The 23,842-nt window shown below is 35.3% G+C and overlaps 1 protein-coding gene across 2 annotated transcripts in view; it reads left to right on the forward strand.

Moving 5' to 3' along the window:
* LOC149567082 (cysteine--tRNA ligase, chloroplastic/mitochondrial-like) overlaps positions 1 to 22,768 on the forward strand; it is an 88,303-nt gene extending 65,535 nt beyond the window's left edge. For both annotated transcript variants that reach the window (XM_089820303.1, XM_089820302.1), the window contains 7 exons: positions 4,006 to 4,167; positions 20,332 to 20,505; positions 20,648 to 20,929; positions 21,034 to 21,159; positions 21,272 to 21,475; positions 21,953 to 22,054; positions 22,147 to 22,768. In XM_089820303.1, the coding sequence (XP_089676429.1) occupies positions 4,006 to 4,167; positions 20,332 to 20,505; positions 20,648 to 20,929; positions 21,034 to 21,159; positions 21,272 to 21,475; positions 21,953 to 22,054; positions 22,147 to 22,380 (1,284 nt within the window). In that variant the 3' untranslated portion in view covers positions 22,381 to 22,768. The remainder of the gene's footprint in view (positions 1 to 4,005; positions 4,168 to 20,331; positions 20,506 to 20,647; positions 20,930 to 21,033; positions 21,160 to 21,271; positions 21,476 to 21,952; positions 22,055 to 22,146) is intronic.
* The last annotated feature ends 1,074 nt before the right edge of the window (positions 22,769 to 23,842 follow it).

A 23,842-nucleotide genomic window follows, 5' to 3' on the forward strand; every position in this document is an offset into this window, starting at 1 on the left:
AACCCTTGTGCATGGGTAAATTTGAAGATTTCCCTCCAAAATAGGGTGCAACGTGTTTGAAATTCATTGGTGTAACTCAAAAAGGCTAGGCTAACACCCTCTAAATGTATTGATTAGACCTTGGTTAGTGAAAAAGGACTCATTTACGACCACCTATTGCCTAGTATGCTCTCCATTCTCACCATGCTTGCAATTGCTGTCTTCCTTGTTAATGTAGAGAAAGGTTGATCACCCTTGTGCCCAATCCTCAAACCTATTTGGAAGTTGTTGCTCAACACATTATCCACCAAAAACTTGACAATTGTCTTCTTTGTTGCAAATGCTAGCCTCAAAACTTGTTTGCAAGGTTGACATTGTTGGGGCATGCGAGATAGCATTCAGAGACATTTTCTTTCCTTTATCTCAAGTAAGGTTGAGTACCATGCATGGGAATCTATAGATCTTGCCATTGCTAACCATAAATTTGACCCTTTGATCACGTACCATAATTGCCACAAGAAGCTCTAGCTTTGGGAGAAAATCACATTGACAACATTGCACTCTTCCCTAAACATAGATCATTTAGCTTATAGGCTATTTGTGGTAGCTATGCTTGTGGAAAAATAAATTCTGTCAAAAAATTGTTGGCCTCTCCGCTTAGTTTTTTCCTGATCATGCAAAGCCATTGGTCAGATGTTATTTGCTTATCTATTTTTTTCCACTTTTACTTATGTTTTTTTAATAGGTAATGGGTTGAAGCCTACGTTATTTAATATTATTATTTGTTGACATTTATTGTATTATGTGCTAAGCTCAAGTAGACTCAAACCCAAGACCTCCAAGATGAGAGGCTCACAATTTACCGTTGTGTTGTAGGCTGTTGCCTTTTACACATGTCTTTTTGCCCTTATCCCTATCTCTGATTTTTTTCACCCTATTTAAAAATCTATTTTATTTATAATTTTTATATATTTATTGTTAATTTCAAATTTTGTATTATTATTATTATTTTTTGATGGGCAACAGGCTAAAGCTGAGATCAATTATCTCTGATTTTTTTCACCCTATTTTAAAATCTATTTTATTTATAATTTTTATATATTTATTGTTAATTTCAAATTTTGTAGTTTTATTATTATTTTCTGATGGGTAACAGGCCAAAGCTGAGATCAATTATTATTTGTGGAGATTAGTTATTATTAATTGTTAAGCTGGAGTAGACTCGAACCCAAGACCTCCGAGATGAGAGGCTCACAACTTACTGTTGTGTTGTAGGCTGTTGCCTAATTTTATATTTTTTATTAGTAAAAATGATGATTTTTATTTTTTATTTTAGAAATTTGAAGATATTTTAATTTTTTTTGTTCAAATTAAAAGAGTTTTTACTTATTTACAATATTTTATTTTAAATAAATCAAAATTTCAAGCTTAAAACTAATGGAATTGGCTGCAAAATAATATTTTTAAATATAAAATTTTAAAAATTATATATTTTCTTTTACTGTATAGAATAATTGATATATTAAATTTGGAGTTCATAGTGTCAATTCTACGGACTCCAAAATTATTCAGGGGAAGTGAAATTGGGGTTTCATTTCTGTTTCCACAGAAGCTTTGTATTTGGATGCCAAATCTATAATGCCATTGACAATTTTCTCTATTGAAACAAGCAATTCTTCAATACCATCCGGATTAATATTTTCTTGAATTATCATAACTAACTCTTCTATCATCCTCCATTTCCATTTTTATCTAGTCAAAATGAAACTTTTGGTGATATTGAAAAATGTATTTATAGTATGTTTTGTAAGGGTTTACCACAGACCTTTCCCCATCACAATTTTCTATTTTCTATTAATTTTCTATTAACGTTGCATATAATTTCATATTAATAGTTTTAGGGCTCAGCAGTGCCTGAACAAAATATTATGAATGAAGGTGTTTATGACGAAAAAAATCTGCACATTTTTTTGGAGAAAATCAAATTTCCTATTGGCACATGACTGCATAGAATCATCATATCCATCAATACCCAAGGGGCCTTGCAAAATTCTAATTGTAATATCAGTATTATTTACCATAGTTGAATTCGCATCTATGCCCACGTCTATGCAACTCATCTTTATTTTTGGCTTTTAAATTTTTTTTCCTGCCCACAAGAGCACTCAAAAATGTATAGGGAGCATCCATGCTGCCCCGGGTTCCTTTTGGTAATATGCTTGCAGCATATCCACAGGGAGCTTGAGTAGGCAGGGACACCCCCAGTTTGCTTCTACTGCCGCTTGAAAGCTTGGGTGTCCTTGGAACCCATGGTGGCAAGGACACTCTTTTATCTGCTCTCAGATTGCTCCCATTGTCCCTCCAGAACTCAGACCAGTTGGGTATGGGGTTGAGGCCCTTATGTGGTGAGCTCACTTAGACTTGAAGAGTTGTATAAACGTCCTTTTCCTATTCCAGTAGTAAAAAATATTATCTTTATTGTACATGCTGAGTAGCAAGAAACTATGTCATTCCTGGAATTTTATGACGAGTTTGAAAATTCTTGCAGTCTCCACTCTTCATTAATCAAGCTTTATCTTTCAGATTTCGAAGTGAATCTTGAGCCTCATTTTTGGCTTGAAATATCGGATTTTGGCTGGTGAAGCTTCCTTTTTAAAAATATTATAGCAAGTTCGGCAGTTTACCAGTACAGGAGACATGCATTTGTATCACACTTGTATTTTTAAAAAATAAGAGATGGGACTTATTAATTTTCTAACTTTAAAACTGAAAATGTCTTTATCAAAACAGAATCATAAATGTTGTTAATTTCCCAGATTTCAAGATGTCAGTGGCATGGAGACATGTCAAATTCTAGGAGGTAAACTATGCTGACATCAACATCTAATGTTTCTGGACACACATGCAGCTTCTTTGTCTTCTATGTACGCAATTGAAAAGGTTTGCTGGTTTTAACATGTAGAAGGAAGATTAACTTGGTAATTTTTTCATCAGACTTCTCCACATGGTTTATTTGCAATGAGATTTTAGATAGTGAACCTCAGATGTTCTTAAGTGAGTTACTGTTGGATTTCTGCCTGTCCAAGGCTCCTCAAGTTGGCAGTTTGAACAACCTTTGTTGAACTAGCTTTTACTGAGTAGATGTTTTGACTTCTTCTCTAAAGTGATTTTTTTGGCCTTCATCATTCACTTGACCTCCTTTTAGCAGGCGTTCCCTGTTTTGTTTTACTAGGAATTTGATCTTTTACCAATTTATGTTTTGCCTCTTCTTTGAAACCTCAGATTAATGAAGATACTTGTTTGTAAGGAGATTGATTCAAACTTTCAAGGTAAGTCAAACATGATTTAATTCCGAAAGTTAAATTTATGCTTTTCATAAATCTGGGAGCTTGCGCCTCTTGATGTATAGTCTTTGGTGTTAGGTTTTGTGGGTTTTGTGGCTATTTAGGGAATTCACTTGAGGTTGTGATTTTAAATTGATGTTTATTTTAGCTCCAATATGTAACAGATGATGCATTTTTGTAAAAAATACTATGCAGATCTGCATTATATGTGCAGTACAGGCCTTCTTTTACCTTGAATCATTCCTCTTCTACAACTGTGATTTTTGAACAACCAAAATTTGTGTGTGTGTAGGGGGTATATCAAGTTGTATTTATTATTTTGCAGTCTAATAACCCAGCGTTTTTAATTGAGTGATAATGTCATAAGAAGAGCTGGGAGTAAGGTTGATATTGCTTTTGAAGATTTAATCAAGTTTGAAGTCTTTTCACTTAGTTTTCGTTTAACTTATTCTGTTAGATTCTGTTTGTAGCTTGCTAACATTATTGCAGGGTAGAGTCTCTTCTAGGTTACTGGCATTATTACAGATACAAAATGCACCAAACAGTAGGGAAATTGGTTGCAATACATCTAATCTAATATTGATTTAAAAGCTGTTATATGTATTTCAATATTGAATGATTATTTCATGTAGCTTTAATAATTTAGGGTAATAAAAATAATCATGAGCTTTGGTCTTCACAGATAATTGCTAGAGCTAATGAGACAGGAGAAAACCCGTTAAGCTTAAGCGACCGATTTTGCAAGGAGTTTTGTAGTGATATGGAGAAGCTTTATTGTCTTCCACCTTCTGTAGAACCTCGGGTAACTGAACACATAAGTGAGATCATAGAAATGATTCAAAAGGTATGTGAAGCATCTGTTTTTTTTACCAGTTGTATATGTTTTTATTTCAGAGGATGCTAATTATTTGGCTATATGCCTGCTTGATAATATGTGTTGAACAGAATTTTGATGAGAAATATTTATCGTGTTGATTCTTAGAAGACGGAAAATATGTGCTAAGGATTTGGCCCGAATCAATGCCACGATCTTATTAATTTATTTATGGAAGTTAAACAAAGCTATGGTGTCATAATTCTTTTTGGACCAAAGAGACCTTCAAGATTTTTCGCACTAAATATGTCTTACCCTAGTTTATTACATTCATGGAGGGCTTCAACTAAGGTCTTGATTTCAATTCATCTAAAGTCAAATTGTTGGACTCATATGGTTTGATCATTAATGTCCCGATATCTTTCAATCTGTAGAGATGTAGGCAATTTGCTACTTTATAAAAATTTTCTGTATCACCTTCTGAATGCTTGCATATGGACATATAGTCAAGATATTTTGTCTAAAATGTAACAGGCCGGATTCCTTATGGTTGAAATACATTATTAAATGTAACAAAGGGAAAGCATTTGATGTACCTGTTTAGTCATTAGGGGAAACAGCTGTGATTAACCATTCTCTAACCCTTCTTGGATTAGGAGATCATGTCCAATCAGTATTATACTTACTGTGAAGGACTAGTTACTGGCTACCTGTGCCATCTAGAAATTGTCTTGTATTAGAAGTCAGGTTGAGAATCTGTAGCTCCAGCACTTCTAGAATCTGTAACTCCAGCACTTCTGCTTCTATTTACAATGATTTTAACAAGGATCCAATCCCGCATACCTGTTGGTAAAGTGCTTTAAGAAACAATGATAAATGATACATTTGATAATGTAAAATTATGGTAATGGGATTTGTATTATATGAAAACTTTACCAATGCACATATTTCATAAATAGTATAATGATGTATGATAATTTCTCACATTAAATTTATTGAAAAGGTGTTATAGGATTAACTTAGTTGTCAAAGGGGTTGTTGTTGGTTGGACCACTTGATTTTAATGTTGGAGACCAAGGTTCAATTCTGTCCTAGGATATTATAGCGCTGTATGTTGTGTTGGAAGGATATTTCCGCTCTAGTGTTAGTGCATGGTATGTCCATTGGTGATGAATGCAAGCAAGGAGTAATAAGTAGGAGATGAAGGAGAAACCATTCAAGCTATATGAGCAAAGGATGGAGAGAATGTAGATGCCTTATATAGGAGAAAGAAGGCAGGAGGATGATGAGTTGTTCAAGTGACAGCAGAATAATCATTTGCAGAAAAAAATGGCAAACCAAAAGTAAAAGATTTTTTTAAATTTAAATTTGGAAATAGAATGCAAAAAGAAGAAAATCAAATTTAAGAAAATGTAGAAATAGAGATAAAATCTTGTTAATGAAATTTAAAGGCATTTCAATAGCATAACAATATAGAGCTAAAATAAAATTAAGACTCTAGCCAATTAACTGTGGATTATGGAATATTATTGTTTATGTTCATACTGTGGTTACATTACATTGCACAATGCATACATCATGGTGCATCAATAATAATTAGATGCTGATATTTTCCAAATTTTAATTAATATAGTTTTTACAAAGTTAACCTATAAACTAAATACAAACTTTTGAAAAACTAGGCATAGCCAATGACTCATGCTAACACAGAGAGGTACACTAAAGGGTCTCAGGTCATGATGATGAAGCTCTTGGGTTAGAGCCTCTCTTAATCGGTTCAACAACATTGCTACCAAAGTTGGCCTCTGTTAGCGTATCAAAATTCTTAGGGTTGAGAAAGACATCGTTATTTGCAATTCAATCATACTTTGGATCACCCTTTTGAGGTCAATTGGCTGTCTCTCAACAAAACTTAATTTTGTCCATAAAGAAATTAGTCTTTGCAATTGAAATTGAAAAAATATAATTTAAAATCATGATTACAATTGAAAGTGTATGAAAACTCTACCCCAATATCATGTCCCCTCACTTTACATAAAGAAATCATGCAGAAGCAGCAACACATTGGAGACATCACTGCCACTGGTAAACAACTAACTAGTAATTGTTTACTTTAGAAGCATTAGTGTATTGAGTCAAGAGATATGATTATTGCAAAGACACGACTCTTCATTGATTGAAGAGTCACAACCATCAATTAAAGGAGAATTTATTAGGGAGATCATCAAATAAGAGGCCCCCAGAAATAAATAGTAAATACAAATAGCAACAAGGATCAAGGAATCACATTTACAGAGCCAGATATAAAACTCGTCCCAACAGGTTGGAAATGCCACACTCATAATTGTTGGTATAATACAAAATGACTATTAATATTACATATAATATTAATGGTGATATTTTAGAATATAACAGTAATTTAAAATTATATATAATGTTGCTGTGATCATACATGACATAATATTACTGTTAATATTATATATGTTTAATCTGCATATACTATCATATAGATGAATGATTTCTTTTGGGATTCTACTCCACAAGTCAACCCATAGTAGAAGGGAGATACGATATGTGCAAGGAGGGCTCATTGTTAAGCTGGAGATCAAATGACAAATGTGCTTCCACACCCTTGAACTGTTGAGAGTTAAGCAAGAGGCAGTATACAGTTGTATGTCCGAATCCTTGAACTTGTTGAATAGGCTTAAATGCGGCTTGCTTGATCTCCCTCAGTACTCTATACTATTGATGAATGTTCTAGGTGGAGCAATTGAAGATATCCATGATTATCTTGAAGTTGAAATGGTAGTTCTCTATATGCATTTTTAAATTTCATATTTATATATTTGTTATACTAACTTGGCTTCAGGTTAAATATTAAGATACAATTTAGGCAATACACATTTCTAAACATCATCGAAACCCTAATTAGGGAAATTGATAAAAATCCTTATGAGGGACATTACAATTGGTATCAAAGCAACTTTCCTACCACCTTGTGAATAGTAGTTATTGCAACCCAACCAAAGGACTCAAAGGGCTTTTAGAAAGAGAGAGAAGGAAGCTTGAACCTACAAACCAGCTTTTATTAAAAAACACCATGGACAAAAAATTGAGCAATGAATTGAAAAGCTTCATGGAGCAAACTACTCAAGCTCTCATGGAACACAGTGAAACACAGGTACGTGTACCTAGCCTCAGACCCCCCCAAACCGGGTGCAGGGACGTCCCCGGGATGGGTACTTGGTGCACTGAAGCACCTCCATTGCCACGCAAGCATTGCCAAGCTGTAGCCGCACTTATTGCCACACTGCTTGGGTGCTTGGGTACTCATGTGTTTGGGTGCCTCATCCACTCTGTTAAGAGGAATGGACTTACCTCTAATTGTGTGCTTGGGTGCTACATCCACTTTGTAAGAGGAACAAACTTACCTCTAAGAGAGTGGAGAAGCTTGTTGTAAAGTGTCTTGCGTATTGTAGATTGCAAGACACACATGTACAAAGAGAGCCTAGAAGCACGATGAGATGTAGAGCTGGAGCAGTTCACCTTTGATAAAAGCTTAGTGAGAATATCAGCAGTTTGTTCACCAGTGCTGATATATTTCAGCTCCACAGCGTTTCAAAGTACCATGTCCCTTAAATAATGATACTTGATTTCTATATGCTTGGACTTGTCATGGAAGACTGTATTTATAGAAATCTTTATGCAACTTTGATCATCACAAAAAAATATAGTAGATTCAGAAGATACTCCAAATAGTCCACTAAGGAGTTTCTGAAGCCATATAGCCTCTTGAGCAGCTATGCAAACTGCCACATTCAGCTTCAGCTGTGCTTTGTGCAACACATTTTCGCTTTCTACTGCACCAAGAATTCATAGCAGATCGAAGGCTGAAACAAAAACCTGAGGTACTCTTTCTGTCCACTGTGCATCAAGCCCAATCAGAATTCGAGAACCCATGAAGTTGAAGATCACTAGAACAAGATAACTTCAAGACATACTGTAAAGTGCCCCTGACATATCTCAGAATATGTTTGGCTGCAACGAAGTGAAATTTCCTTGGCTCACTCATGAATTGGCTCAAGATGTTAACAACATAGCATATGTCAGGTCTAGTGTTGACAAGGTACATGAGAGGACCAAACAGCTGCCTATAAGGAGTGCATTCAATCAATTCTGAACCAGCGGAAACTTCCAGAAGTTTCTTTAAGTTGGCCTCCATAGGGGTCACATTTGGTTTACAATCTAGCATACCAAACTTCTTAAGAATGTCTACAACATACTTTCCTTGACTAAGTACGATCGTACAAGACATTTGCTAGATTTCTAATCCAAGAAAATAATGCATTAAACCAAGATCTTTCATCTCAAATTCAGAAGTCATGTCTTTCTTACATTTGCCAATCAACTCATCAGCACCAGTAATAAAGAGATCATAAAAATAAAGAACTAGGATCAGAATAAGATCATAATACCTTTTGAGATAAATGTTTGGATCAGCTTCATTCTTCATAAAACCCAGACTCAAGAGATAGCCATCAATGCGATCATACCAAGCTCGAGGGGCTTGTTTAAGGCCATACAAAGCCTTTGTCAGCTTACATACAAGAGTTTCTCTGTCATGAATGATGAATCCATCAGGCTGCTCTACATAAACCTCTTCGTCAATCAGTCCATTAAGGAAGGCTGTCTTGACATCCACTTGATGCAACTTCCATCTCTTAGTGGCTGCTATTGCAATGATAATGCTGATAGAGCTGTACCTTCCTATAGGAGCGGAAGTCTCATCATAATCTATATCTTCCTTTTGGCTGGAACATCTTGCAACAAACCTGGCTTTGAATTTTTCCACACTAACATCAACATTTTTAATCTTGTATGATCACTTAGAAGAGAACTGTTTTACCTTTAGGACGAGGAGCAATTTCCCAAACATCATTTTTCAGAATAGTTTGGAACACTGGAAAGAGATTAGTTGATAATGAATGTAAGGTCCCCTTTCTGAAAAAGGATCTGATAATATTAAATTAGAAAATAAAATAAAATAGAATAAAATAAAATGCGATTTAATTATTATAGTTTATGGTCAAAAGTCCCGAATGAAGAGTTGTGTCTCCCTCAAACATGAGATCCATGGACTTTCATCATTGAATCCTTCATTAACTGGCAATGAAGGAAGCAACAATTTAATTTGGAAACAGATGATTATTCTCAAAAAATAAAATAAAAGGTGGTTTCTCATTTCTTGTGAAGGGTGGTGACTCCTTCAAGAAAAAATGGATATGAAGGGTAAATCAAGTCATTGATGGAATCATTGAAAAAATGATCAATTAATAAAGGAAAAAAAACTTTCAATCAATAAATGGGAAATAGAACATTGTGTAATTTTGCAAGTAAATTAAATCAAGAACGCTTATCAATAAAACAAAAAGCCAACATTATTTGCCATTATGTAACTTTGCAAGTAAATTAAATTAAGCTACTATCAATAAGGAAAAATCAAATCAAGCAATCTATCAATTTATAAAATTGAAATCAACAAAGTAAACAAATAAACAATCAAATTATCATCAATAATCAGGTCATTTTGGAATTAGTAATTCAATTCAAGCATAAAAAGTTCCAATACATCAACTCAGAAGTTCATTCAACAATAATTCAAGTCAGAATTATATTTCAAGTAATAGTCTATTCAGCAGTAAATATAAAGAAGAAATTCGTTGATGGATAATCCATTAAAGCATCATATGAGCAATAGTCTAGCAAATAAATCAAGTTATGGATTTTGAATTCTAGGTAGTATCTTGTGAATTGGAAGGATAAGAACTCTTTCATGCTTGTATTTAGTTTGGATGAAAACCCGCTAGGGTGGGCTAAGTATTAGAAGGATGAAAATCCTTTTATGCTCTTTTGTATGCTAAGGGTGAAAATCCTGGTATTTTCATTGTTGAGTTAGGGACAAAAATCTCTATTTCAGCAGAATTGTAAGCATTTCTAAACGATACATGATTTGATTGACTCTGAGAATTGTAAAATGGGTATTGTCCTATGATTTATTGATCTGAATATATCATTAATTCTTAATCTTTGATGAAGCTGTTATCAGTTTTGAGTAAATAATATTGTTTTAAGGCAATAATGAGGAATATCCCAGAAGGAAAACATGACAGCAATTCTTTCCCACATCCCTCAATTACCTCAATCACACCTTCTAGTGAAAATCATTTCCTTTCTCAGTGCAAGAACATTCTGCTACATGTAGGTGCCAAGTAGGAAGGGTGGAATATGACACACTAAGGTTACCACATTGAAAATACAATTGCTTAGATCACCTAGAGCTTTTGTGTTTATTACATATAGAGTGGCAAATACTATTTATCTTCCATGAGATGAAATTTCTTTCTACTCAAGTCCAAGATGAAGGAGAAAACTATGGATACCATATTGAGGCACATATGGCTAGTCACAGTGGTTCCAAGACTTAGGCAAGTGTGAGAGATTCTTTTGGAAGCCCCTTACGGAAAATGTTTATAGGCATATAGAGAGTGTACCACTTGCCAAAAGAATGAAGTAGAGCATACTTTTCCTGTAGGTTTAGTACAACCTTTGTCCATTTTCAACTAGAAATGGGAAAGTATATCCATGAATTGCATCACATGCCTTATTACACAAGTATTTGGTAAAATATTGGATGAATTATGAAATGACAAGCTGCTCATTTGTAGTTTACAAGAGATGACGTTTCCATATGAAACAATCATAAGAATTAGAACCATTTTGATATGTACAAGATTTACAATATTGACCACTAAACAAAAATAGAAAGAGCCCCTTGAACTTAATAAACTTACTTGGATATGAAACTCCTTTCATAACTAAGATCGGGTCTAGTGGTGGTGAGATAGATTAAACTGTCCACTAGTTGCCTGAATGCAGATTCATTCTCAATTGGAGAACCAGATTTGGCCGACAATTTTAGACCAAACTCCATAGGTGTAGATGCAGGTTTGCAGTCCTGCATATTGAATTTGTCTAGCAGAGAAACTATGGATACCATATTAAGGCACATATGGTGAGTCACTGTGGTTTCAAGACTTAGGCAAGTGTGAGATTCTTTTGGTTAAGGAAAATGTCAATAGGCACATTAGAGAGTGTACTGGTCAAAAGAATGAAGTAGAGCATACTTTTCCTATAGGTTTAGTACAACCTTTGCCCATTTTCAACTAGAAATGGGAAAGTGTATTTATGGATTCCATCACAAGCCTTATTACATAGGTATTTGGTAAAATATTGGACGAATTAATTAATGAACAAGACGCTCATTTATAGTTTACAAGAGATGATGTTTCCATAATGAAACAAATGTAATAATTAGAAATATTCTAATATGTACAAGATTTACAATATTGACCACTAAACAAAAATAGAAAGATATCTGCAAATATATTATTCTACTAATTTGCTTTCATCCCCGTTTGAGAGCTTGCAATCGATCACCATTGGAGTGCCTACCAGTTTGGCTTCCTCCATACCAAACATCTTCAATATTTCCTTCACATATTTTGTGTGCCCAATGAAGATCCCTCCTTTTAGCTATAGAACATTTGAAGTCCGATGAAGAACTTTATTTCTCTGATCATGGACATTTCAAATTCTCTCTTCATGGATTTAGCAAACTCAACACTTAGCTTATCATCTCCTCTATGATGATATCATCCACAAAGATCTCTGCAATCAATAGACTTATTTCTATTTCTTGCTTCATGTATAGATTGTAGTTGTCACTAGTTCTTATGAACCCAATCTTTATAAATTATGAGTGCAGTTTCTCATACCATGCTCTTGGTGCCTATTTCATTCCATACAAGGGTTTTCTCAATCTACATACTTGGTTTTTGCCTTGTTCATTCTCAAACCCCTCGGGCATCTCGATGTATACTTCCTCTTCTAGAACTCTGTTCAGGAATATAGGCTGCAAACACTAGGAGTAATTTTGACTCCTAATCTGGGCACCGGTGCAAATGTTGCTTTGTAGTCTATGCCTTCTTCTTGAGCATAACCTTTGCAGATAAGTTTGGCCTTGTTTCTAACTGCCTTTCCATCTTCGTTCATCTTGTTTTGGAACATCCATTTTGTACCTATGACTTTCTTGTCTTTTGGTCAGGCGACCAAGGTCCATGTATCATTCTTTACCATTTGATCTATTTCCTCCTTCATGGCCTTTCTCCAATCTTTGTCTTTCAGAGCTTCCCTTTTATCTTTGGGCTCCAAGCGTGAGAGCATACATGTTGTCTCTCTCACCTTCCTCCTGATTATCACTCTAGAGTCCTTGTCTTCAATGATATGATCAGATGAGTGATGCCTCCTCACATACTCTTGCAGCACTAGTTCCCCTTCGGGTGCTTCTTCTCTCTATTCTTCATGCTGAGATTCTTTTGCTTGAGCCATTCAAATTCTTGTAAAACTTCCTCCTCTACTGGCACTCTCTCTACTATATCACTTAGTGGGATGCAACCAAACTACTTGTAGCCTTCCAATCAAATTCATTGCATAACTAAGATCAAGTCAAGTGGTGGTGAGATAGATTAAACTGCCCACTAGTTGCCTGAATGTGGATTCATTCTTAATTCTAGAACCAGATTTGGCCAACAACTTTAGACCAAGCTCCATAGGTGTAGATGCAGGTTTGCTGTCCTGCATATCCAATTTGTGTAGCAGAGCCCATGCATACTTAGATTGAGAGATAAAGACGCCATGAGATTGCTGCCAAACCTCAATTCCTAGCAATAGTGCAAAAGTCCAAGGTTGGTCATGTCAAAAGTCTGACATAAATTCCGTTTGATTCCCTGAAATCAAAGATGCCAAACTGTTAGTGATTATCTGGTCATCAACATATATAACTAGAAGGATGATATCACTGCTGATAGTCTTGACATACAAATGTGAGTTAGAAGAACTCCTTTGGAAACCCTAATATGTGAGGTACTTATCATTGTTTATATACCATGCTCGAGGATCTTGTTTTAGGCTAGAGTGCTTTCACCAATTTGAGTACCTTATGTTCTTTGTCGATAACCTTGAAGCCAATGAGGCTACGCCATGTAGACCTCTTCTTGTAATTCATCATTCAGGAAGGTACTTGTGATGTCCATTTGATGGACCTTCCAACTACATTGAGCTGCCTTAGCTAAGACTAATCTGATGGTGTCCATCTTTTCTTTTGGAGCAAAGGTCCTCTCATAATCAATTCCTCACGTTGAGAGAAGCCTTTGGCAACAAGACAAGCCTTGTACCTATCCAAAGTACCATTAGCCTTGTATTTCACCATATAGACCCATTTGCATACAATGGGTTTCTTTGCTGGAGGAAGATCTGACAGAACCCAAGTGTTATCTTTCAGCAAGCTGTATTGCCCAGTTGTCATTGCTTGTTCCCACTTAGGTATCCCTTTTGCCTCTGTGTATTTTTGAGGCTCATACACACTGTGAATGTTGGCCACAAGAGCAGAATTTACAGATTTAGAAGGTTTTCTTCTTTAGAACAGTTCTACCCTCGATGAGCTCATCATCATGAAGATCGCCAATCTTCTGAGCTAATCATTTAGGCCTAAGAGTAGAAGTGCCAAAATAAGTAGGATTTGCAACAAGATCACTTTAAGAGGAACAATATGTTGTCCAAACTTTTCTACAAATACTTTGAACCTTTGAAACAAAACAAATACCTGTAATCTTCTATGAAGGAAATACACGAACATTTTAAGGCTAAAATCATCAACAAAAAGTAAGAAATACTTGAATGCTGTAACATGTGTAGCCATAGGTCCACAAATATTAGCATGAAGCAGTAGTAGTACCTTAGAAGCTCTCTAAGAGTCACCATCTGAAAATGAAGTTTGGTGTTGCTTTCCAGCCTGACATGCTTTGAAAACTTCAAGGTTATGGATCTAGATCTTTGGTAGTCCAATGACAAGATCTTCTTGAACAAGCTGAGAGAGATAGGGCACATTTAAGTGCCCATACAGCTGATGCCAAAGTGTACTAACATAGGAGCACTTGGCGGTCATGCAAGCTCTTAAGAATTACCGTAGTCAATAAGTTTGAATAGACCATGATCCTCAAGACCCTCAACAATAGTAGATTAAGTCTCTCGGTCAATGATACTGCATTGATTAATTGAAGGTCTTGTCTAGCCGAGGAGCATGTCTCTAAACTTGACTGACTATCTAATTTGACTGACTGAAAGTTGAGTTCCAATCCTGAAACATAATACACATTGAGGAAAATCAATTTGTTCCTGTCAAACTGAATCTGGAGTATATTTCCCATTCCGAGAACAATGTACACCGCCCCTCCAAAAATAACAAAATTTGTGAACGACTAAAAGTTTTCAAACAAATCCTAGCGACAAGTGCAGTGGTGGGAGGCACCTGAATCAATATACAAGGTTGAATATTTCACATGGTTAATTAGTCTTTTAGCCAATGAGGCATAAATGAATGAATGAATGAAAGATTTTAATAATGTCTGCAAGGCAAAAGCAACCTTGGGACCCAAATGCTAGCACACAACCCTAGAAAAGGGGGAAATAACCTAAGCAAGTTGTAACCTCTTGACTAACTCGTCTCTTAGTCGGTGGATTTTGATAATCAGGCTTGCAGTTTTGCCCAACTGCTTTTCCTCCAATAAGTAGTTCAAGCTGGCGTTCTCCAAAATCTCTTCATACTTGGATCTTATGTCATTGTATGCCAAGTACTCCATGACAAAATGATGCTCTGACTCAATAGTCTTCTTGTCACAAAATAAGCATGTTCTGTTTTCCCATTCCTCTTTTGACACCCGCCATCTACCCGTTCCACATCTTAACTGATGAGAGCCAGTTCTAAGATGGGCTATAAGCATTTTTCCTCTCCATTTAATAGCTGCTCCTATATACGTTTTTTCCTCATGGTTTGCAGTGGAGGAAGACTCACTTTGCTCAGTATGCTTTGCTGCATTTTCTTTAGGCTGTGAAGCACTTTGCTCGACCTGTGCAGCCAAGTGTTTATGACACTCAAGTTTCATGTGACCATACTTATGGCAATAGTTGCATTAAATTTTCTTCTTCTTCGATCCTTCTAATGCCGAAGCAAAGGATTTCTGCTGAGAAGATGGAGATTTGGCTGTAAAGGCATTGTTTGGAAAATTTCAAGTCAACATCAGTTGAAACAATGTTGAGAGACTCAACAAAGTGCTCATTTGAAGATGATAGACTTTTCAGGGTGATCATGATCGTGCCTTATTCCATTTTGCATCCATTTGCTTCCAACTAATTTCAAATGTCCTTGATTTTATTGAGATGATCCTGCAGGGACACCTGGGAATCCATCATGGTTGTGAAGAGCATGTTCTTTAAGAACACACGAGTCTTATCAAAGGTTTCATGCAAACCTTCCAAATTTCTGCAGCTGTTTGGCCAGAAGGAATATGTTGTCATTGATGTGACTAAAAGTTTGATGTGCATAACATCCCAATTTTTTCCTGAACAATTTTGTATCCAAAGATCATCATCTTATGCTACTTCCAAGTATTGTGGTGTATGCCGTTGAATTTCGGACTCCTCTCAAGCAGAATATTCATTAGAGATGTCATCACAAAAAATAGAGGTCAAAGGTGGTTGACCATATGATAGTAGGAATATTGAGGCAGAATAAGAAACACTGAACAAAACTGAGATAGAAAGTATGCATTGATTTCAAGGTAGAACAATAGAAATATGGGCACAAATCTCAATGCAGGGATGTTAGAGGATCCATTTTTTTGAGAAAATTCCAAGAATCTTCGGTAAAATCCTTGATGGAATTTGCAATTGAAGTTTGATTCGGACCAAAAAATAAAGTTTTTTGGTCAAAACCCTAGTTGATGGAAAAGTAGAATATGGGAGCAGATGGTAGAGACAACCATAATAATGGTCGTGAGAGCCAGAACAAATGTCGTTACCAATAGAAAATCTGTCGAGGAGCACCACGAAGGGTTCAAAATGAACAGAAAGTGCAGAAAATCACAATCATTGCTTGAAATGGGCATGAACACAAGATGACTGACCACAAAATTGGCTGAATGTTGCCAAAAAAGGGTTGTTCAAGCCTGAGAAAAAAAGGCGTCTGCAACAAGGAACTCCTGTTGTGTGTGAACATAGACTAGCCACCACAAGACAGGTGACACACAGAACAAGAAGCCACAAAAAAACCAGATAGAGCGCCTGTCATAGATCACCCAAAAAAGAAACCTCACGCAAATAAAATCAAAAAGTGACAATAATCTGTCATTTTTTGTTGTGCAAGCAAAAAACTTGTCGTGTTTGAGCTTGCAGAGGAAAGACGTGTCAATAAATGATGCAAATGCCCTAGCTACAGGTTGGAAGAAAAATACGTGTTTGGAAAACCCATGATTTGCAGGCATAAACACCAAAACCAAAACCCTACGTAGGTTGTAGGAAAAAACTGCGGCCATTATCTTGTTTTAAAAATAATCCTTTTTTGAAAACAGGAAATATTTCATTATTTATTTTCAAATAAAATGTTTTTTGTATTCTTGCTCTGATACCATGATACATAGGTAATTGTTAAAATATTTTATGAATTAATGAATGAGTAAGATGCTCATTTGTAGTTTACAAAGAGACAATGTTTCCATAATCAAACAATTGTAAGAATAAAAAACATTCTAATATGTACAAGATTTACAATATTGACAATTGAACAAAAATATGAAAATATCTATGGAGATATTATTCTAATAGGCTTCTCTGAGGTGAATGGTAAGGATTACATTTTTGGTTTAGAAGATTGGCTAGTTAAATTTGCAATTTTTTTGCCTCCCCTATTGAATACAAACCAAATTAAGTAGCTGGCTTGTTCTTTATAGAGTTGCTCAACTAATTCTATATAGTTTGTCGAAGACTATTGTTAGTAAAAGTGGTATTAAGTTTCTTACTCCTTTTGCAGTAATTATTCTAGTTGATTGATTCTGAGATCACTCATACTCATAGTACCAGCCATCAACCCCAAAACCGATGAACAAATTAAGTGGGCCAACTACAGGAATTGTGTTATGAATCAGCAAGCAATAGCGACTATGTGGCTAGCTTCTTGGAGAATAGTGTTATGGTATTGGAATGCCTTAGATTATGGCCATCCAAGGATGTGATACACACTTACCTTCACTGAAGAAGTATTCCTTGATAGTAGAGTATTAATGGCATGTGACTCGAAGGAGCATAAGTGAGACATGTTGGGGTCACTCAAAGCTCATTTGGAGCAGTCTGAAAATCAACAGAAGCTTAATGTAAATCAGCACTGATCTAAGAGACCCTTTTAGCTTGGAGAGATGGTCTTTCTATGCTTCGCATCCTTACTGGAAAACTTTTATTAAATGAATTGGGATCAGAAGCTAGAAGCCTGTTTTTATGTATACAAACTCTTGAGAAGAGTTGGCGAAGTGGCTTATGAGTTGGAGTTGCTAGCTGGTTGCTGATTTATAATGCTTTTCATTTATCATGTCTCAAAAAGGCACTTGGTTAGGATATTGCACAATTAGTTGGCTTGCCACCTATGGCAGCAAGGGGAAACTTTTATTTTGTTGCAGAGGCCATTATTGACTTATAGGAGAAGAAATTGAGAGATTGGATTCTCAGAGTACTTGTTTTGTTGAAAAAGCTACTTGTCAAGGATGTAACTTGGGAGGGATTAGAGATTTCCTAACATCCAGCTTTGGATAACTTGCAGGCAGACAATTGTAATAAAAACAAATTTTCAATGCCCTCCCTCATCCTACAACACTTAATGAGTGTTGTGTCAACAATTAAAATATGGACTGCATCTATATCAGATGGGGGTTACTCCATAATATAAGGTAGCTGTTTGGGTAGTGGTCGTCTACCTGTCTGTGTTAGTAAGGTTACACTTGCAATTAGAGGGAATCGTTCGATTAGCTACCCATCTTTGTGGAAATTGATTGCCAGTTACCACTGTTTTATGGAGTGATTTCTTAAGTTGGGCTTTTCAAATGGCTGAAGTTAGTTTTTGAAAATTATAAAGCAAAACTATACTTCAGCTTAAGGAAGATTACTACTACAGCAACTTGCAAATTGCGTGAGGACAAAACCCTTAAGCTGTGAACTTAGACATGTTCGGGGATAAAAATCCAAGTCGTGTTACAGAACAATAGTAGCTAGGAGTGATTACATGGTGCTGAATAATAATGGGATTGCACAAAGCAACGACAGGACAACCGGTTTGCTTACTCCAATGTTTATAGGAACATTTCAGAATTGATATCTGTTTGCTGGAGATTCTCCTTGTATTAAATTAGTTGCTTGCTTTGGAATCCATGTGTTCATAGGATAATATTATAAATAAATTCTCTGTTGTCAGAGACTCTGGGTTTGATTTCTGTATGTATTTAGTTTAGGACATCTTCTGCCTTTAAATGGAACTGCAAATACATTATGTCACTTAGCTTGACCATTTATGGTTGTTCTTGTATTCCTTTGTTGTGAGGGACTGACAATTTTGGGTGATTTTGATTTCTAGATTTGTTCATTGTCAGACGAGGGCAATAATTTTATAAGTGGCAGAGCAGAAAACTCGTCAAATGGTCATATTAATAACGCGGAAGGAACTGATAGCAATTAAAATTAAAATAGGGTACAAATAACATCTAGAGATTGCTCCATGTATAATCCAAAATTTGCAGCATAATTTTATTAGCTTTTGGCTTCTCCAGTCAATAAGTATGCAGATATTTACATAGGTGGTGATAGATGGTCTTGTCTAAGTGATAAGGGAATAATTTTTCACTCAATGTTTTGCTGATAACTCTGAAGGATGATTCAAGTGAGAATATAATCAGAGGCACAGATGTATTCAAAGAGGGATAATTAGAATACATGGGTTGCTGAGCAGTTTTAAATGACGTACTTATTGGAAAACTCCTTTATAAAACAGGACTTTGGTTCTCATGTCATAACCTTGATTTTATCATTCTAAGAATCTAAGCTTCCATTTTGAAATCAGCTCTCTCTCTTGATTACCAGATGTGGCTTTTGACAGTATTTATTATTCAGTTCTCTGAATTCATCCATTAGACAATCTAGACCTTGGAATTTCACCTGGAATGGTAGGTGCTGCTCCTCTGCAGAAAATTGGCTAATTCCTCTCTAGAGCATTTGCCATCATGACCTCTAGCAACATGTTTAGAACTTTACCATTGAGGGGGACAATAACCTTCACCATTTGCTCCATCATGATAGTCAATCTATTCTGAAGAGACCCTGAAAGATAGAAACCAACTCCTATGTGATTGCTGATTCTCAGAATATGTATCACCTCTGGCTATACCATTGGCTATTTCGTATCTCGTCTTACCCAGCTGGTCCCTGAGAGGTCAAATTTATTTTTGCTTGAAACTGGATTTATTTTCATTATTTTAGGTTAACCTATATTTCAGATTTTGATAAACATTTATTAATGCCGAGAGACATTCTACAATGGCAGAAAGGGTGGAGTGGAATGGTGTGTGTTTGTGTGTGTGTTAATGTCAACATTTTTCTTTTCAGGTTAAATTTTACAACCATCTACATGTCAAAATTTAGATATTTATTATAAACAGAATATACTTTTAAAAATAATTTAATAAATTAAAATATAATTAGATATTTACAAATTTTTCTTGGGTGTAGTAAATTAAATTTTAATTATTTTATAATAGATATCTCTCGGTATTTCTTTAGATAGATTCATTTAAGATATCTATACTAGTTCTACTACTAGTTCTACTACTGGGATTCAGAAACTAGGGGATGTGCTTGTGAATCTATAATTTAATTTTTGAGGGGCTAGAATTTGAATATGTGTAGTGATGCATCAGGAGTCGTGGATTCAAATATCATACATATTACAAATAGTAGTGAAGTTCTTTATGTGAAACAATAAATATATCAAACAAAAAATGTTTTTCTTTAAATAAACGATTTATAATTTTATTGCAAGATACTTTTAGGAGTTAATTTTATTCAAGACATAATTGACTATTTTAGTTAGCATGTTTAGGAAATTCAGAAATAGAGTTATATTTATATGATGACAATTATTTGATAAATCTCTGTTAAGTGTGAGCTTCAGATCCAGATGATGGAGTTCTTTGCCTCTCATGACAGATCCTTGCAAATGATTGTGCGTATGTGGTGGAGAATGGTGATGTGTACTTTTCCGTGGACAGATATCCAGAATATGGTCGTTTGTCTGGACGCAAATTAGATGATAACCGAGCAGGAGAGCGTGTTGCAGTGGATTCACGGAAACGAAATCCCGCTGACTTTGCTTTATGGAAAGTAAGTGCATTTTGAGAGGATAATAGATTAAGGATTTTTTTGCTTAGACTTCTTATGGATGGGGATTTTCAGAAACATAGATGTCATTAATGTTTGAGAATCTGAGATAATATTAATGTATTGGTTTGATTGATGATTTCAGAGTGTGAAGCCTGGTGAACCTTACTGGGAGAGTCCATGGGGTCAGGGTCGTCCAGGTTGGCATATAGAATGCAGTGCAATGAGTGCCAAACATTTGGGTTACTCTTTTGACATTCATGGTGGTGGGGTTGATCTCATTTTTCCCCATCATGAAAATGAGATGGCTCAGAGCTGTACTGCTTGTGAAGAGAGCAATGTACGTTATTGGATGCATAATGGCTTTGTAACAATTGATGCTGAGAAAATGTCAAAATCCTTGGGCAACTTTTTCACAATTCGTGAGGTAAGAAGAATTTTTGGGCCTATTTACACTTAATATCTGAGCAACATGTCATTACATTGTTTAAGATGAGGTATGCTTTTTTATTCATTAGTTTTGGAGTCCAGGTCCTAGAATCTTATCATCCATTGGCTTTGCGAATGTTTTTGAGTGGCACACATTACCGATCTCCTGTTAACTACTCAAAATCTCATCTGGAAAGTGCATCAGACCGTATTTTTTATATCTACCAGGTAAGATAACTGGGGAAACTTGTTCCCTAATTATATTTCCTAAATAATTTGACAGATGGGGGTTTCTCCTTAACGAATATATTAACTGATTATGCTCATAAATTGGTTGCAGACTTTGAAAGATTCTGAGGAGTGTCTTTCTGGATCGGGTGGGCAAAACATAGGTCAACCTGCCCCAAAAAATATTATTGAGTGCATCAACAAAATACGTGTTACTTTTGCATCTTCGATGTCCGATGATTTACATGCTCATATTGCTTTGGCGGCACTATCTGAACCATTGAGGATCATGAATGATCTAATGTTTACACGCCAGGTTCACATTCCTCATTGTTTTTTGCAAGGCATTAAATGATTTCTCATTCTTAGGAGAGGGTCAGATGATGGAGACACACACACACACACACACACACACATTCTCCTCAAATTTGTTTTTCTAAGGCATCAAATGATTTCTCATTCTTAGGAGATGGTCAGATGATGGACACACACACACACACGCACACATGTTCATGCATGCACACACGCACACACGCACGCGCACACCAATTTTTGAATTTTGCAGGTATAAATAATCACTGATATCATCCTCATGAAAATATGAAATGAGTAAAGACATTCTTGCCAAGACTTTGTTTGGTACCCCTGCAGATGTAACTTACAAGCATGTTTTTGCCATTTTTTCGATTGTGTAGTCATGACAATCTTTCAGCACATGTTCCGTTTAGGAGTGCATCCATGATACTTCAGCACATGTTTCCCATCAGTAATGCATCCATGATACTTTGTGCAGGGAATCAAACAGAAATCAAGAATAGAATCTTTGGCAGCCTTGGAAGCGGAAGTTAAGGCCATTTTAAGTGTTCTTGGATTGATGTGTCCAAATTGTTCTGAGGTAGGTTCAAATAAAAAAATTAGCTTCCTTATGTTAATCTGTTGACAGTGACACAGTTATAATTGAACCTTCTACAATTGCTTGAACACCAGGTATTGCAGCAGTTGAAGAAAATGGCATTAAAAAGGGCATGCATTAGTGAAGATGAAATAGAGCAAGTTATTAAAGAAAGGTCAGATGCAAGGGCAGCTAAAAACTATGCAGAGTCTGATAAAATTAGGAAAAAACTAGCTGTAATTGGCATTGCCCTCATGGATGGACCCAGTGGTACAACCTGGCGCCCAGCAATTCCTCTTGAAGAGGAGGAGCAACATGTCACAACTTAGTATAGATCCAAGGAAAACACATTGAAATAATTTGTCAAGTATATGGAGATAATTGATGCAGACTTTCTTACAAAAGAGAAGCTGTATTAGTGCAGAGGGTTCGAAAGAGCAGTTGTATTCATGCAGTTTTGAAAAAAGCCTCTATAGCTTTGCAAATTGACATGATATTTCAATACAGATATCTGTGCCTTAACATATCCATTTAAAGTTTTTTTCGAGGAGGCTCCTGCAAACAGAGACACCACAAACAAGGTGTCTATAATTAACATATGATGCATTATCATATGGTTTAGGAGGAATTTTGTCTTTGAATGTAATGTACTCTCTGTGGTTTTGCCAGAAATTATCTCTTCAAAACTAATAGATCGATATGTCATTAAAGGTGAAATACTTTGTCCCTCTACTATTTTCCATTTTTAGAAAAAAGGTGCAAATGCTACCAGATTACAGAAAAGTGAGAAATTAGATCTTTGACCAGGCTCTGAAAAGGGTCAATAAGGGTACACATATTATCTCATGAATAAACATTACAATTAATAAACGTTACAATGTATTTGCGATCCGAATGCACGTTTTTAAATTTTTCTTTTCATATGTACAATTTCAAAAACTCTTAATTGTCAATGGGCCCTTGGTCTACCCAAGGTCATCTGGGATCATGTCTTGCTGGGTATAAGGCCGCAACATCGAAATAAAGGATGAGGCTGATATGGTGTGTCATGCTCCCGTGTTGGGTTGCTAAAACAGTTTTATGGATGACCTCTATAAAAAGCAATGCTCAACTTTACAGTAGCCAAATTAAACTATTTGTATTTACTTCTGTAAAAATCTTCATGTATTGAGTGATTGATACAACAAGTATACAAAATCATTTTCCTCATTTATTTTCTGTCACTAAATGTAGACAACTAAATTGATTCAACTAAAATTATGTGATTAATTTTTCAACATTTATTTCTTGGCACTAAATGTAGCCATATAAATTAATTCAACAAAAAATTATCTTTTATCAATTATTGGATCATCTCACATGTTAATGATCACATTAATTATTAACATATATCACATAATTATTTTCTAGTTTTTTCATTTATCAAACTAATTATCCACTCTAAATACTTTATCTTTCGACTCTTCAATCTTTATTTGGAAATCAATCTTCTATATTTATTTCAACTCCATTTCATTTTAGAATCTTTATTTGGAAATCAGTCTTCTATATTTAATTCAACTCCATTTCATTTTAGAAGCTTATTCTTATTTGATTATGTAACATAAATTATGACGTCTCTTTTATGTTTACCCTTCTACATTCTCTACCTCATTTCATTTTAGAAGCTTATTCTTATTTGGTTATTTAATATTAAATTATGCCGTCTCTTTATGTTTCCCCTTTTACATTCTCTACCTTGTTAGTAGTTGGATTGAATATCATGGAAATTTGATTTACATAAATATCTAT

This window comes from Cupressus sempervirens, chromosome 3 (genome assembly GCF_028749045.1).
Source record: "Cupressus sempervirens isolate cs-2001-9-10 chromosome 3, ASM2874904v1, whole genome shotgun sequence".
Lineage (NCBI taxonomy): Eukaryota > Viridiplantae > Streptophyta > Pinopsida > Cupressales > Cupressaceae > Cupressus > Cupressus sempervirens.